Raw genomic sequence first — 14,187 nt, 5'->3', positions numbered from 1 at the left:
ACAATCAATAATGACACTGTTTCAAAAAATGATCCAATTTTTTGACATTTTAAAATTCATATTGTTATTTCAAAGTGAGCACATTTTCAATAGCTGTATTTCACTTTAACTTTTCTTTCTTTTTTAAATTACAATACTAGTGGCATATATTAACTTCCATAGGGAAAGGGCTTTTTTGCCACGCACACCTGAAACAAATTGACGTAATCACTCACGTCTCTTATACAGTGAAGAAAATAAGTAATTGAACATCCTGCTATATTGCAAGTTTTCCCACTTAGAAATCATGGAGGGGTCTGAAATTTTCATCGTAGGTGCATGTCCACTGTGAAAGAGATAATCTAAAAAGAAGAATACAGAAATCCTAATGTATAATTTTTTTAACAATTTCTTTGTGTGATACAGTTATAAATAAGTATTTGAACTCCTGTCTGTCAGCCAGAATTCTGACCCTGTATCAGATGCACCTGTGTGAGATCGTTAGCTGCATAAAGACACCTGGAACATGACCAAGACCAAAGAGCTGTCCAAAGACACCAGAGACAAAATTGTACAACTCCACACGGCTGGGAAGGGCTACGAAGAATTTGCCAAGCAGCTTGGTGAAAAAAGGTCCACTATTCGAGCAATCATTAGTAAATGGAAGAAGCTAAAGATGACGGTCAATCTCAATCCGAGTAGAGCCCCATGCAAGATATCACCAAGTGGAGTCTCAATGATCCTTAGAAACGTGAGGAATCAGCCCAGGACGACACAACAGGACTTGGTTAATGACCTGAAAAGAGCTGGGACCACTGTTTCATAGTTGACTGTTGGTAATATACTAAGACCCCATGGTTTGAAATCATGCATGGCACCGACTGTTCCCCTGCTTAAACCAACACATGTCAAGGCACGTCTTGAGTTTGCCAAAGACCATTTGGATGATACAGAGGAGTCATGGGAGAAGGTTTTGTGGTCAGATGAAACCGAAATGGAACCTTTTGGTCATAATTCCACTAACCGTGTTTGGAAGAAGACGAATGATGAGTTCCATCCCAAGAACACCATCTCTACCATGAATCATGGTGGTGGTAGCATCATGCTTTGGGGGTGTTTTTCTGCACATTAGACACGACGACTGCACTGCATTAAGGCCATGTATTGTGAGATTTTGAGGAACAACCTCTTTCCCTCAGTCAGAGCATTGAAGATGGGTTGTGGCTGGATCTTTCAACATGACAATGACCCGAAGGACACAGCCAGGAAAACCAAGGAGTAAGCTCCGTAAGAAGCATATCAAAGTTCTGGCGTGGTGTAGCCAGACCTAAACCCAATAGAAAAACTTTCCAGGGAGCAGAAACTCCGTGTTTCTCAGCGAAAGTCTGAAAACTGTCTAATCTAGAGATGTGTGTGGAGGAGTGAGCCAAAATGCCTCCTGCAGTGTGTGCAAACCTGGTGAACAATGACAGGAAACGTTTGACCTCTGTAATTGCAAACAAAGGCTACTGTACCAAATATTAACATTGGTATTTTTTCAGGTGTTCAAATACTTATTTGCAGCTGTATCACACAAATAAATCATTAAAAAAAATCATACATTGTGATTTCTGGATTTTTTTTTTTTTTTTAGATTATCTCTCTCACGGTGGACATGCACCTACAATGAACATTTTAGACCCCTCCGTGATTTCTAAGTTGGAGAACTTGCAATATAGCAGGGTGTTCAAATACTTATTTTCTTCACTGTAGATAGCTGTCACAGTGCTTCTGTCATCAACTGCTGTTTTCCTTGACCCATTTATTTTTTTATGTGGTAGACTAGTGGTGCGTTCAGGTCAAAGGTTACACAATTATATTGATTACCTGTTGATTTTCTCTCAGCTTCACAAATAGTTTTTAACTCATATACTGCAGGTCAGTTTTCATGCTGAGTACATCCATAATTAGTACATCAGGAGTCCTTAAAGTTACCGGTAATTGTATGAATTTAGTATTCTCTGACAAGACCCAAATCCAAACAAAGTGTAGACATCCAGGGTTATTTGTTTAAATAATCAATGAAATATGACAAATCTGGGCAGCAAAACACTTGTCAGTAACGTGCTCTCTTTGCTTACGATTAAAAACATGGTTTATTGATTACTTTGCAGAAGAAATAACACACTGGTTTCATTTCAAGGCACAGCCAAATCACAGCCATTGACGTGGCTTGTTCCAACGGACTCCAAGAATGCATAGATAGAGCGACAAAGATGTTTCACATATGGATGAACAACAATGATACCACGACGAACAGGTATGGACACAGTTTGGTAAATGAAATGTCGTATTAAGACTTCAACCTATTTTTTTTCTTTCTGTTCAATCATTCTAACAGTGTGGTCATCTTAATTATGTCAATGATTATACTTGTCTGAGTTAAGTCTCCATCAATGGCTTAGCAAAGGGAAGTATTGTGTTTGGGTAGTTACTGTCGAAAAGAGCTTTTGAGTTTGACATTCTCATACAGGAGGCAGAGCAAAACTTGTTTATACTCATCTCTAAGGTCTCCCAAACACAGGGGAAAAAAGGATTCTACTATATTTGACTGAAAATGTAAAATTGATTTGAAAAAAACATACCCTCCAAATCTAAAGAAATAACAAAAATATAGCCTGGCCATGTGACTGTTACGGCAAATAAATGAATGTACAGTAGATGTTGACGCTTATTGTAGGGAAGTGTACTGTACATACAGTAGTATTCAAAATAGGAGTTCAGTATGACTAACCAGATAAAGCCACATCAGTCCTCTCAGTGTTCCACTTCTTCTTTGCTAATATCTTTCCTTGTATGACTTCCTGTATTTTGGGGTTACACCACCAACTGTCCGTCTCCCCTTTCCTACCAGAAGACACACCAAGTACTCTCCTGCCTGTCTGTCTGATTACCTTGGCTGTAGTAGTCCAGTTTTCTGGGAGCTTCTCCTGTCCATCGAGATCCTGTCTCACCTCTTTCCGAAAGGCCGCCCAACATTCTTCCTTTTCTCAGCTTCCACCACATGGTTCTCTGCTCTACCTTTGTCTTCTTAATATTCCTCCCCACCACCAGAGTCATCCTACACACCACCATCCTATGCTGTCGAGCTACACTCTCCTACCACTACTTTACAGTCAGTAACCTCCTTCAGATTACATCGTCTGCACAAAATATAATCCACCTGCGTGCTTCTACCTCCGCTCTTGTAGGCCACTCTATATTCCTGCCTCTTCTGGAAATAAGTGTTCACTACAGCCATTTGCATCCTTTGTGCAAAGTCCACAACCATCTGTCCCTTAAAGTTCCTTTCCTGGATGCTGTACTTACCCATCACTTCTTCATCGCTTCTGTTTCCTTCACCAACATGTCCATTACAATCTGCACCAATCACAACTCTCTCTCTGTCTGGGATGCTCAGAACTACCTCATCTAGTTCCTTCCAGAATTTCTATTGGTCACATCCTACTCATCATGCCAAGCAACTCCTGAACTTTTCCTGTCATCGTCCCAACATTCAAAGTCCCTTACACTCAATTGTAGGCTCTGGGCATTCCTCTTCTCCTTCTCCCGACAAATCCGCTTTTCTCCTCTTCTTTGTGGACGACCCACAGAAGCTGAATTTCCACCGACACCCTGCAGGTTCGCGGCTCCGGGGGCGGGCGTTGTTAACCCGGGCCACGACCGATCCAGTATGGGATTCTTCTCATATTTGTTTGGCACAGCTTTTATGCCGGGTGCCCTTCCTGACGCAACCCTCTGCATTTTTCCGGGCTTGGTACCGGCCTACAGATTGCACTGGCTCGTGCCCCCCTCGGGCTGCATTAGAGCTTGTTATGAATCCACATGTTTTTATGTCTAAACTCCCATACGACAGTGCTATCCTGTTTTTGTTCTCTTATTTAGGTTTTGGGTGTATAAAATACTGTACTTATGGATTTATCAATGTCATGTCATTATCCAAGCTGCTTATCCTCACAAGGAATGCTGGTAAGATGGAGCCTTTCCCAGCTAGCTTCGGGCAAAAGGAAGACTACACCCTGAACTAGTCCCCAGTCAGTCGCACGGCAGATATTGACACCATCACTGAGCGGGAATCGATCCCATGCTGCCCGCACCAAAGGCAAGCGTGTGTACAACTACACCATCAGTGGGATTTATCAATGTTTGCTGTAAAATATTTCTCCCAAAGATACATTGCGGCTATCTGCAACCGAATTGTGGATATTTTCTAACTCCACTGTAGTGAGTTTGTTGAGCATCTGTAGCAAGAAATAAGAAAATACATCCCAAAAAGTTTGATGTTTGTGGTTGTGTTTGTGTGACTCAGCATTCACCCCAACTTGCGGTCAGTCATCTACTGCCAAGCTGTAGCTGCTGGGGGTGAAAAAGAGTGGGAGTTTGCTTGGAAGAAGTTCCAAACCACAAGTGAAACCTCAGAGAAAGACCAGCTTCGTAAAGCGCTTTCGTGCACCAAGAAGATCTGGCTTCTAAGCAGGTGATGTGTAATGATGTTTCATAATAAAGATGATAATGCGTTTAATATCTAACTTTTTTTTATTATGGCCACACCTTAAGATAGACAGAAAAGATTTTTGCTTTTCTTGCAGATACCTGGAGTACACTTTGGACCCTGAGAAGATACGACTGATGGATGTTACATCTACTATTAACTACATTGCCATAAATGTGGCAGGGCATGGATTGGCCTGGAATTTTATTCGAGCACACTGGAACTACGTTAGTCAGGGGTTGGTTCTTGGTTCTTTCATGAATATATCTGTTTTATGTTGTGTTTATCTGTGTACTGTCATAAAGTATTCAGTCCCTTCTCCAATTATTATTTTTTAACATCATATAACAAATTTGAAAAAAAAATTCAAGATTATAACCCAAGTAGATATAAAGCATAAAATGCAGTTTTTAAATTACCGTATTTATGAAAGGGAAAAAATATTCAAAGCTACCTGGCCTTGTCTAAACCTAAAAATAAAGCTTTTTTTTTTTTTTAAAGATTGGTTCAAATCTCTGTGGAGATGTTTTGGCTATTCCTTGCAGAACTACTTTAATTCAGCAACGCCAGAGTTTTTTTTTTCTTTTTTTTTTTTTTTTTTGCAGGAACTGCATTTCAATTGGATTTCAGTCCAGAGTTTGACTTGGCCACTGTAAAACCTTCATTTTGTTTTCATAAGCCATTGAGACATTGATTTGCTGTCGTGTTTTGGATTGTTGTTGTGCTCTATAAGCCAAGTAGTATTCAGCTTGAGGTCATAAACTGATGGTTGACCCTCCTCCAGGATTTTCTTTTAAAGGGTAGAATTCATGGTTCCATGAATCACCGCAAGATGTCCAAGTCCTGAAGGAGCAAGGAAGCATCAAATGGTTACACTATCACCACAATGTTTAACTGTTGCAATGATAGTTCTTTTCTGTGAAGGTTCACCAATATTCCATGTGGTCTTAATTTGTGGAAAATCGCTTTCAATGTGATTTGCTTGAGTCCTTAAGCTTTGAAAATGACTTCATAACCCTTTCTAGACTGAATTACATCAATACTTTATTTCTCATCTGCTCGTGAATTTCTTTGGATCGTGCTATTTTGAGATCTTTTTGCCGATTGCATTTTGTCACACATTGTATTTAGATGATTTCTTGATTGAACAGGTCTAGAGATAACCAAACTAAAGTGTGGTCAGTAAAAATGAGCTCACTTTTCCAAAAATTGTGATTAGCCACAGTTAATTCATAATTCAAGGGAAGCATTTACTTTTTCACACAGGGCCAGGGACCTTCATTTTCTTTCTTCCTTAATAAATAAAATCACTTGGGTTATATTTTTAATATTTATATTTGCTTCATTATCTTAAACGTGACGCCTGTGTGGAATTTGCATGTTCTCCCCATGCCTGCGTGGATTTCTCTGGGCACTCTGGTTTCCTAACACATCCCAAAAACATGCAACATTAATTGGACACTCTAAATTGCCCCTAGTTGTGATTGTGAGTGCGGCTGTATGTCTATGTGTGCTCTGCGATTGGCTGGCAACCAGTTCAGGGTGTACACTGCCTTCTGCCTGTTGACACCTAGGATAGGTTCCAGCACTCCTGCTACCCTTGTGAGGATAAGCGGCTAAGAAAATGGATGGATGTTTCATAGGAAATTTTAATTTTGCTGTTTATGGCTATTATATTTGTTAAGCCACGGGGGGGGGGGGGAGATTGCTGACCTTCCTAATGTCATCCTTCGAAATGGACTAAAGAAAATTGTTTATGGAGTGTTTAGCGATTGAAAGAAAGGTTTTGCAATTTTGAATAGAGACATTGGACTGTCTGTGTGTTCATCTTGCGTACTTGACAGTTACTCCATTTGAATCATCCTCTGAAGTGAGCAGTTTGTTGAACAAATGTGCCACAAAGTTGGTAATACACAATGTCTTGTTTGAATTTGTTGTCATCTAGTACAAAGGTCATCATTTGTAATTAGTGCTTATCTGGATTTCCTTCTCATAAAGGCCACAATGTTTGTCATTACCAGGGAGTAGTGCTGATTCATTTCAGGTTAAACATGTAATATAATCTGAATGATGTTATCAGAGGCTTAGTCAAGATTTCCAATATCCATCCATCCATTTTTTGAGCCGCTTATCCTCATTGGGTTTGCAGAAGTGCTCACGCCTCTCCCAGCTTTCATCCGGCAGGAGGTGAGGTACACCCTGACCTGGTTGTCAGCCAATTGCAAAGCACATAAAGACGAACAACATTCACATTCACAATCACACCTAGGGGCAATTTAGAGTGTCAAATTAATGCATGATGTGGGAGGAAACCGGAGTGCCCAGAGAAAACCCACGCAAGCATGGGGAGAACATTCAGACTCCACACAGGCGAGGCCAGGATTTGAACCCCGCCCGGTCCTCAGAACTGTAACCCCAATGCTCTACACCTGCGCCACCGTGCCGCAGATTTCCAATATTGAGTCCAAATATTTTTAACATTACAATCATGTTATTTCTAATATATATTTGTCTGTCACCAGGGATGGGGCCAAGCTGATTGAGGGAGTGACCAGGAGGTTCTCAACACAATTTGAACTGAAGGAGGTAATTCATCTTTAGTAGTGATATCAAAACAAACCTATCATAACATACAGATGCTCTCTAAATGAGTCACTGGATTCCAGCTCTTATGAGTTTTATAGCATTACTTTGTGAAATGATGAAATTGTGTTTGTTTGTTTTTGTAAATCAAAAGAGTTGGACAGGTATGACAAATATCTGAACAATCATGTTCAGTTATGATCTCACCAACAAGGCATGTAAGAACTTTGAGTTTTTTAAATGGGTGAACTAGATTTCATGTTTGGGCTGTGTTTATGGTAGGTTCCTTGTAGCTGCAGCAGCCATGTTTGCCCATGGGATTTGGGCCATTTTTCCTTTTTCACGGTCTATTATGGTATTTGTGACCGACTGTGGGAGGATAGGGCTGCTGAGTCACAGAGGCTCAAAGGTGCATTAATATTTGTTAAGATTCCAACACATTTATGACAGGCCCCTCTCTGCCACACTCAAATTCAACATTAAGCTTTTTAACAGGTGTGCTACGACATTGTTGTTGCTACTGCATGATAAAAAATGGCTTAGCTATCAAAGAGTTGTAAAAGGTGAGTGTGGGTATGAGTCTAATTATAAAGTGTGTCAAAATGGTTCAGTAACAGGTGTCAAAGATTTCAAATGTAAACAATATTTTCCCCTCTAAATTAATCAGATGGCAGTTTAACACACTTTCCTACCCTTCTTTTGCCATGTCTTTCTTTTTTTTAATCTGGAAAAACACTTATCGGTTGTATATCACCGCGTACTACGGGATGGGTGTGGGGGGCTAAAATATTATGTTTTCCCAATGCAATTCTAATGGCTATCAATTATTCATGGATGTTCACTAGTTGCAGTTTGGCCCAGTCCCTATCTCTCGGAAGTAACAAATCCAAAAGTCTAAATCTGGCAAAAGTCTAAATCCTAATTAAAATTTATGGATGGGACTGAAAACATGTTGAGTACAGTGCCGTGAAAAAATATTGAAAAACAAACTACTTCAAGTTACCTGACCCTGTGCAAAAAACAAAATACAAAAATGGCCTCTAAACCTAATAACTAGTTGGGCCATCCAGAACAGCAACAAGTGAATGTATGACTGATAATGAGACTTTCTTAACACTGTGGAGATACTTAGGGCCACTCTTCATTGCAGAAATGGAGAGTTTTCAAGCATTAACATCCTTTTTATAAAGTCATGCTACAGGACTTTGACAAGGCCCTTTTTTTTTTTTAAATCATTCAGAAGTTGACTTGCTGGAATGTTTTCGATCATGTTCCTGCTGCAGCTTGCGGTCACAAACTGAAAGCTGGACATTCTCCTTCAGGATTTTTTGTTAAAGAGTAGAATTTATGGTTCCATCAATCACAGCAAGTGTTCAGGTCCTGAAGGAGCAAGCCACATTACCACCCCCATGTATGACTATTGGTTCTGAAATCCTGTGCTACATTTAGCCCAGATATAACTGGACAAACACCTTCCAAGATATTCTACTTTCATCTTGTCCATCCAAATAATATCCTCCCAAAAGTCTTGGGAATAATTAAGATTTTTTTTTTTTTCCCAAAACTAAGATGAGCGTTCACAGCAGGGGTGTCAAAATAATTTTTCTCACGTGCCACATTGAAGTTACACTTTCCTTCAGAGGGCGTTATGACCGTGAAAGCATAAAAATCTCTATTCGCCTCATCATATTTACATGAAATTTATGAACTAGTTTTGGAATCACAAATCAAGGCTAATGGGGTTTTCAACCATTGTTCATGTTTGGTAATGAAATGTATTTTCCCCTTGAGTCCAGGCAGTAAATGGAGGAAGCACTCTCAGAGACTGAAGTTTAGGCTCATTGTTTTATTAAGAGGTGTCACCACTCCAAGGTACAAGTCTGATCGTCTATTGCATTCTTGAGCACCCGCCCATGGGCGTGGACAGGCGGTCCACCTCTCATCTTTCCCACGGGGACCCTCCATTCTCCTCCTTATCTCTGTCTGTCTTAACAATTTTCAAATGGAAATTAGATAAAATAACATATGGTAGCCAGTCATGGCCACAATTTTGGATTTTTTAACAGTAGTGGAGTTGCTAAAAGATAGAGTATATGAAATGGCTCAACCCCCCTTGCATAGCCCCTGGGTCCCAAATGGATATAGACATGAGATTTCTGGATGTTACTGCTGTGGACCCTCTCAACGAAGTAACATAGTGAAGAGATCTGTGCATTGAGAAGGACTTAATGTCCCATCCAAACAATACACAAAAATACACAGTGTATATGTATCCAGTACAATGTTTTCCATTTTCATTGCCTCATCCTTAAAGTCATCCTTCTGTAATACTGATACTTGGGCTTTGTCTCCAAGCATTACATTGCCAATCCATCAAAGGATACTGGCCTTTGCAAATGTGAATAAGAATGTGCAAAAATAAAACACAACACACAATAGTTCACTGCTAACAGGCGAACTACCATTGCACCCATGGGCCCAAATCACTCTTGTAACCAGGAGTTGGCTGACCAGTCGACTTGGGCCGATGGGCCAAAACTATCCCTAATAACCTTTACTGCTTCTACCACACTGTTAACATCATCTGAATTATCTGGTAACAAAGTGTAGCACGCATCTCCCGTCAAGTTTAGAGAAACACAAAAACTATCTTGCCAGGCCAGAATGTCGTCTAATGCCATGTCATGTATAGAGTTAACGAATGGCTTCTTTGCGTGTGAAATAAGCGGTCAAACCCCTTGATCAAGTATGTTAAATTATTCATCTGAGCTGCCAAAATGTCATTCCGTACCATGGGAAAAATTCAATATGCCATTTCTTTCCTCAAGTATTTTGTCAATAATGAGATTTCAAAGAATGGAACTCTTTTGCACTCCCCTAAGATATTCTTTTCCTGGCCCTTTTCCCCTTTTAATTGTTACAATATCATAAGGAAGCCACAATGTTGCTGCATGACAACAACCAGTCCAGCCATAAGGCAAAAATATATAAGCTTTATTCCCACAGATCCACCAAATATCTTTGAAATTTCACAAAGTACTGTTTCCTTCTAACTTACGATGCATCACTTGCACTGCAAACTGCTGGGCCTTCTCTCACAAATAGAATGTCACTGAATATGTCTTGGGCCTTTCTCCAAATGGATATACCTTAAATTTCATCACACTCGGAAATTCCCATAAATCTTGAGTAACCATGTGACTCATTTGAACAAAAACAATTAGTTGATTCCACTGGCCTCACTTCAATCACTGACAGCGCCGCAAGCATGCAAAGCAGGGTCAGCAGAGGCCAGGTTGCTCTCAGTCAATCCTGCCCTCTGCGGAAAAAGACCCTCTGGAGCTTCTGTGTCCTCAGCGATCTGAAGTGGTCCAGCGCCATCCCCTTTAGGTCCAAGTTCTTATGCAGCTTCTTCATCTAGCACTTTGACATAGTGCGACAGATGGCACCGGGTTGGTGAGCCTTCAGCCTGGACTGCTGTGCCAAAGCTATGAGAAACTTCATATGGACCGAGTTGGCACTCGTTGATGCACTCCTTCCTGAAATCTTTCATAAATACTTTATTATCTGATTGCACTGTGCTCCGTCATGTGGCTGAAGTCTCCCCAGAGATCAAAATGAGTATTTGTTCGAGCAGCACCCCCAACCTCACACCCAGACAGCACATTGAGAGAAAGAACTTGGCCACTTACAGTTCACAGTATCTTATTTGTTCTGAACACTTCCAATTCAAATTATTAATTTTGTTTTCCCCAATCGAAGTATACCCACTTAACACATCACGTATTAGGGAAACCTTTTAATCAATTTGCCAACTTCAGAAGCACAGTGGATCACTTAAACTGCTATTTTAAAACACCCTTTTAATGAATGTTAAACTTCAGGCCATGAAACTGGTAGTATAGGAGATCTTTAACTGTATCAATGATTTAGACCCCAACATTTTCACTCCAAACAAACCCTGGAATCTTGCACAGCGACAGAAACCCTTTGAATCCTAATTATAAAAAAGCTCGGGTGTTTGAGAGATTTAAAGTGTCTCCTCTAAGTTATCACAGCTGGTCAGTCTGTTGTCAAGACTACTACAAATCATTACCTCTCCCAATATTATGTGCCAGAAGGACACACACAAACAGCCAAAAAAGTTTGTGGACGAAATCACCCTGGCCTTATACGTATGGATGCTTCTTCTGAAACATACACCTTAGGAGGTAGCAGTCTCGACCTAATGTCCATCGGGAGGTACCGTTTGTCCTCCTCTGGAATTTCCATAACTCCCAGCCTGCTGTTTATGCTCATGTAAGGCGAGCTAGCTCCTTTGTTGTCCCCAGGACAAGCGGAATACTTCCTCTGTCTATCAAGGTGACCAGTCTTGCCCGCAAACGCTCTCTTCCCCCCCACAAGACCCCAGTCCACCGTTACAAGGAGATAACTGCCACTCAATAGCGCGCCAGCCACCCAGCCGGGTTATGGGTCGGTACAGCGTAATCTTTTTCCATGTAAACCTATCTCCTGAATTCTTCAATCAAACACCAACAGTCCTCATGTCCTCCCTCACAACATCCATCAGCCTTCTCTTTGGTCTTCCTGTCACTCTCTTCCCTGGCAGCTCCATCGTCAACACTCTTCAATCAATATACTCACTCTCTCGCCTCGGAACATGTCTAAACCATCAAAGTCTGCTCTCTCTAACCTTGTCTCCAAAACATCCAACTTTGGTTGTCCCTCTAATGAGCTCATTTCTAAACCTTTCCAATCTGCTCACTCCTCAACATCTCATTTTCTTCATTTTCATCTATTTAGCACACTACGAGCAGCAGTCACTTTCTATTCTTAATAACCCTTACCTACTGCACATCCTTCCCATCTTTATCCCTCTGTCTGGTCAACCTGTAGAGATCCTTTTCTCATTCTTTCGTGTACAACCTGGTGTACATGTCCACATATACCTCTTGTTTAGCCTTTAGAAAATCTACCTTTCCCCTCTATCGCATTTCAATGTATTCCTTTCTCCTCTTCTCGGTCCTCTCAGTGTCCTACTTCTTCTTCGCTAACCTCTTTCTTTGTATGATTTCCTGTACTTTGAGGCAACACCACCATGTCTACTTTCCGCTTTCCTGAGAAGATACTCCACGTACACTCCTGGCTGTCTCTCCGATCACCTTGGCTGTAGTAGTGCAGTCTTCCAGGAACTCCTCCTGTCCACCGAGAGATTGTCTCACCTATTTCCGAAAAACACTTTTCCTTTCGCAGCTTCCACCACATGGTTCTCTGCTCTATCTTTGTTTTCTTAATCTTCCTCCCCACTACCAGAGAACAAGTGAGGGTACGTTTGCCGAAGCGCCTTAGTGATGGTGTTCGTCATGAGCTCAGAGAAAATTATCAGAGGTTGGGAGTTGCTGGTACCCTCATTGATAGCGTGGCCGCTACAACGGTTTTAAAATATTGCCGTTTGTCTCATGACCATCTCCTTTATTGATAGTTGGCCAGATACTGTACATGGCTGGCTTAGCTGCTGAGAGCATCATGGAAACTTTGCCTTTCTGAGATTATAGACATATAACGTAACCGTTTGATTTAAAAGTGACATCAGCAAGGCTTGTTACAAGTGGATTCGTGTGGGTTGCCAGTGGATGCTCACGTTTTGATTTCAGCCTTTGCACACATTTTGTCTGATGATAAGTGTAACCTATTTTCTATTTTAAAAAATGTACCTCTTAACCTTTGCAGTTGGAGAACTTTGCAGCAAACTATGACCTTGGTGCTGCTTCTGCGGCTGTTGACCAGGCCGTAGAACAAGTCAAAGTCAACATTGAGTGGGTCAGCGAGAACAAGGACATCATGCTGGAGTGGTTTCAAAGCAAAACACACAACACTTAGCATTTGTGTGGTCCACCAGATGATGAAAGCTGCTTCCTCTTCTAATACACAAACTAATTGTCACTCTTAAGTTCAAGAAAATGGACCAAAAAACTGTCTGATGCACTTTTCTAAAACCAACTTCCTGAAATGAATACAGAATCTAAGTCAAACGCAGGTAAAATTACAAATTTAAATTTACTCCGCTAAAGACATTAGTATTTACGGTATTTATATATCATAGTCTCCCAATGCAAGTGGAAAATATGAATATTGAAAATGTTCATTATCAGCCAAAGAACAGAATCCTTACTGCCGTAAAATGCATGTAAAAATGTTTGAGAAAGATGATTTTTTTTTTAATCGCATGACCAAATGCTTGGGTGTTAGGTTAAAACGTAGTCCTTGTATACAATAGATGGGCATCAGAAAATATTGGAAATTTATGGTCAGTGAGATCTAATATACATTAGGAACAAGACTAATCCTTACAATATTTGTTCTCATAAAACACAAGCAAGTTTATCCTACTTAAGAATTCATCCATTCCATAGAGCAAATGTTCAGTGAAAACATTCTATTGAGTTCAGAATTACAAATAAATGCAAAGAATAATGAGAGTTTGGGCTATTTATGTTTAATGTTTACATTACTAATTTATTTAGTTTGGAAAAATCCATAGTTTATGTACCCTTGAGGTCAGAAATGGGAAACGTTTACCTATAAAGCATGTGTACAGTATGTATTGTATCGTTGTAACTTTGTAATCATAATGACAAAAACAGGGTGGGCACCAGTGACCAACAAACAATGTGTACCAAAGGATTGTAAATAAACAAAACAAAATAAAATGTCCAATTTTTGTCCACTCTGCCTTTTACAGGAATTCATCACTGGTGATAAAAGTGCATTTTAAAATGCATTTGAAATTATAAATACATAATAATAAATAAATACATGTATATATAATATATAATAATAAAAATATTGCTTTTTATTTTTTAAAATGTTGAAATACTTACTTTCTTCACTGTATATTGTATTATTGTACAGCAATTACATATGACCAACATATTTTGAGTAACACATACAGCAGCAGGTGCTTTATGACAAATGATGGAAAAATATGAAGTTTGATGCCTCAAATTCAGTAAACAATGTCCAGCTGCTAATTGTTGATGCATGTGTGTGTTTCAGTAAGTGGGGCCACATCTCTAAACCCCCCACACCCTCAG

General features: G+C 40.1%; 1 protein-coding gene across 1 annotated transcript in view; it reads left to right on the top strand.

Annotated features, from left to right (window-relative positions):
* Positions 1–13,820, top strand: part of anpeplb (alanyl (membrane) aminopeptidase-like b) — a 42,909-nt gene extending 29,089 nt beyond the window's left edge. Inside the window, exons 16-20 of the mRNA XM_061823657.1 lie at positions 2,162–2,278; positions 4,328–4,495; positions 4,608–4,748; positions 7,033–7,096; positions 12,824–13,820. Of these exons, the coding sequence (XP_061679641.1) occupies positions 2,162–2,278; positions 4,328–4,495; positions 4,608–4,748; positions 7,033–7,096; positions 12,824–12,973 (640 nt within the window). The 3' untranslated portion in view covers positions 12,974–13,820. The remainder of the gene's footprint in view (positions 1–2,161; positions 2,279–4,327; positions 4,496–4,607; positions 4,749–7,032; positions 7,097–12,823) is intronic.
* Positions 13,821–14,187: the final 367 nt, after the last annotated feature.

This window comes from Syngnathoides biaculeatus, chromosome 6, assembly GCF_019802595.1.
Source record: "Syngnathoides biaculeatus isolate LvHL_M chromosome 6, ASM1980259v1, whole genome shotgun sequence".
NCBI lineage: Eukaryota > Metazoa > Chordata > Actinopteri > Syngnathiformes > Syngnathidae > Syngnathoides > Syngnathoides biaculeatus.
The sequence above is the reverse complement of the archived record's forward strand: the minus strand, read 5'-3'. Positions and strand labels throughout refer to the sequence as shown.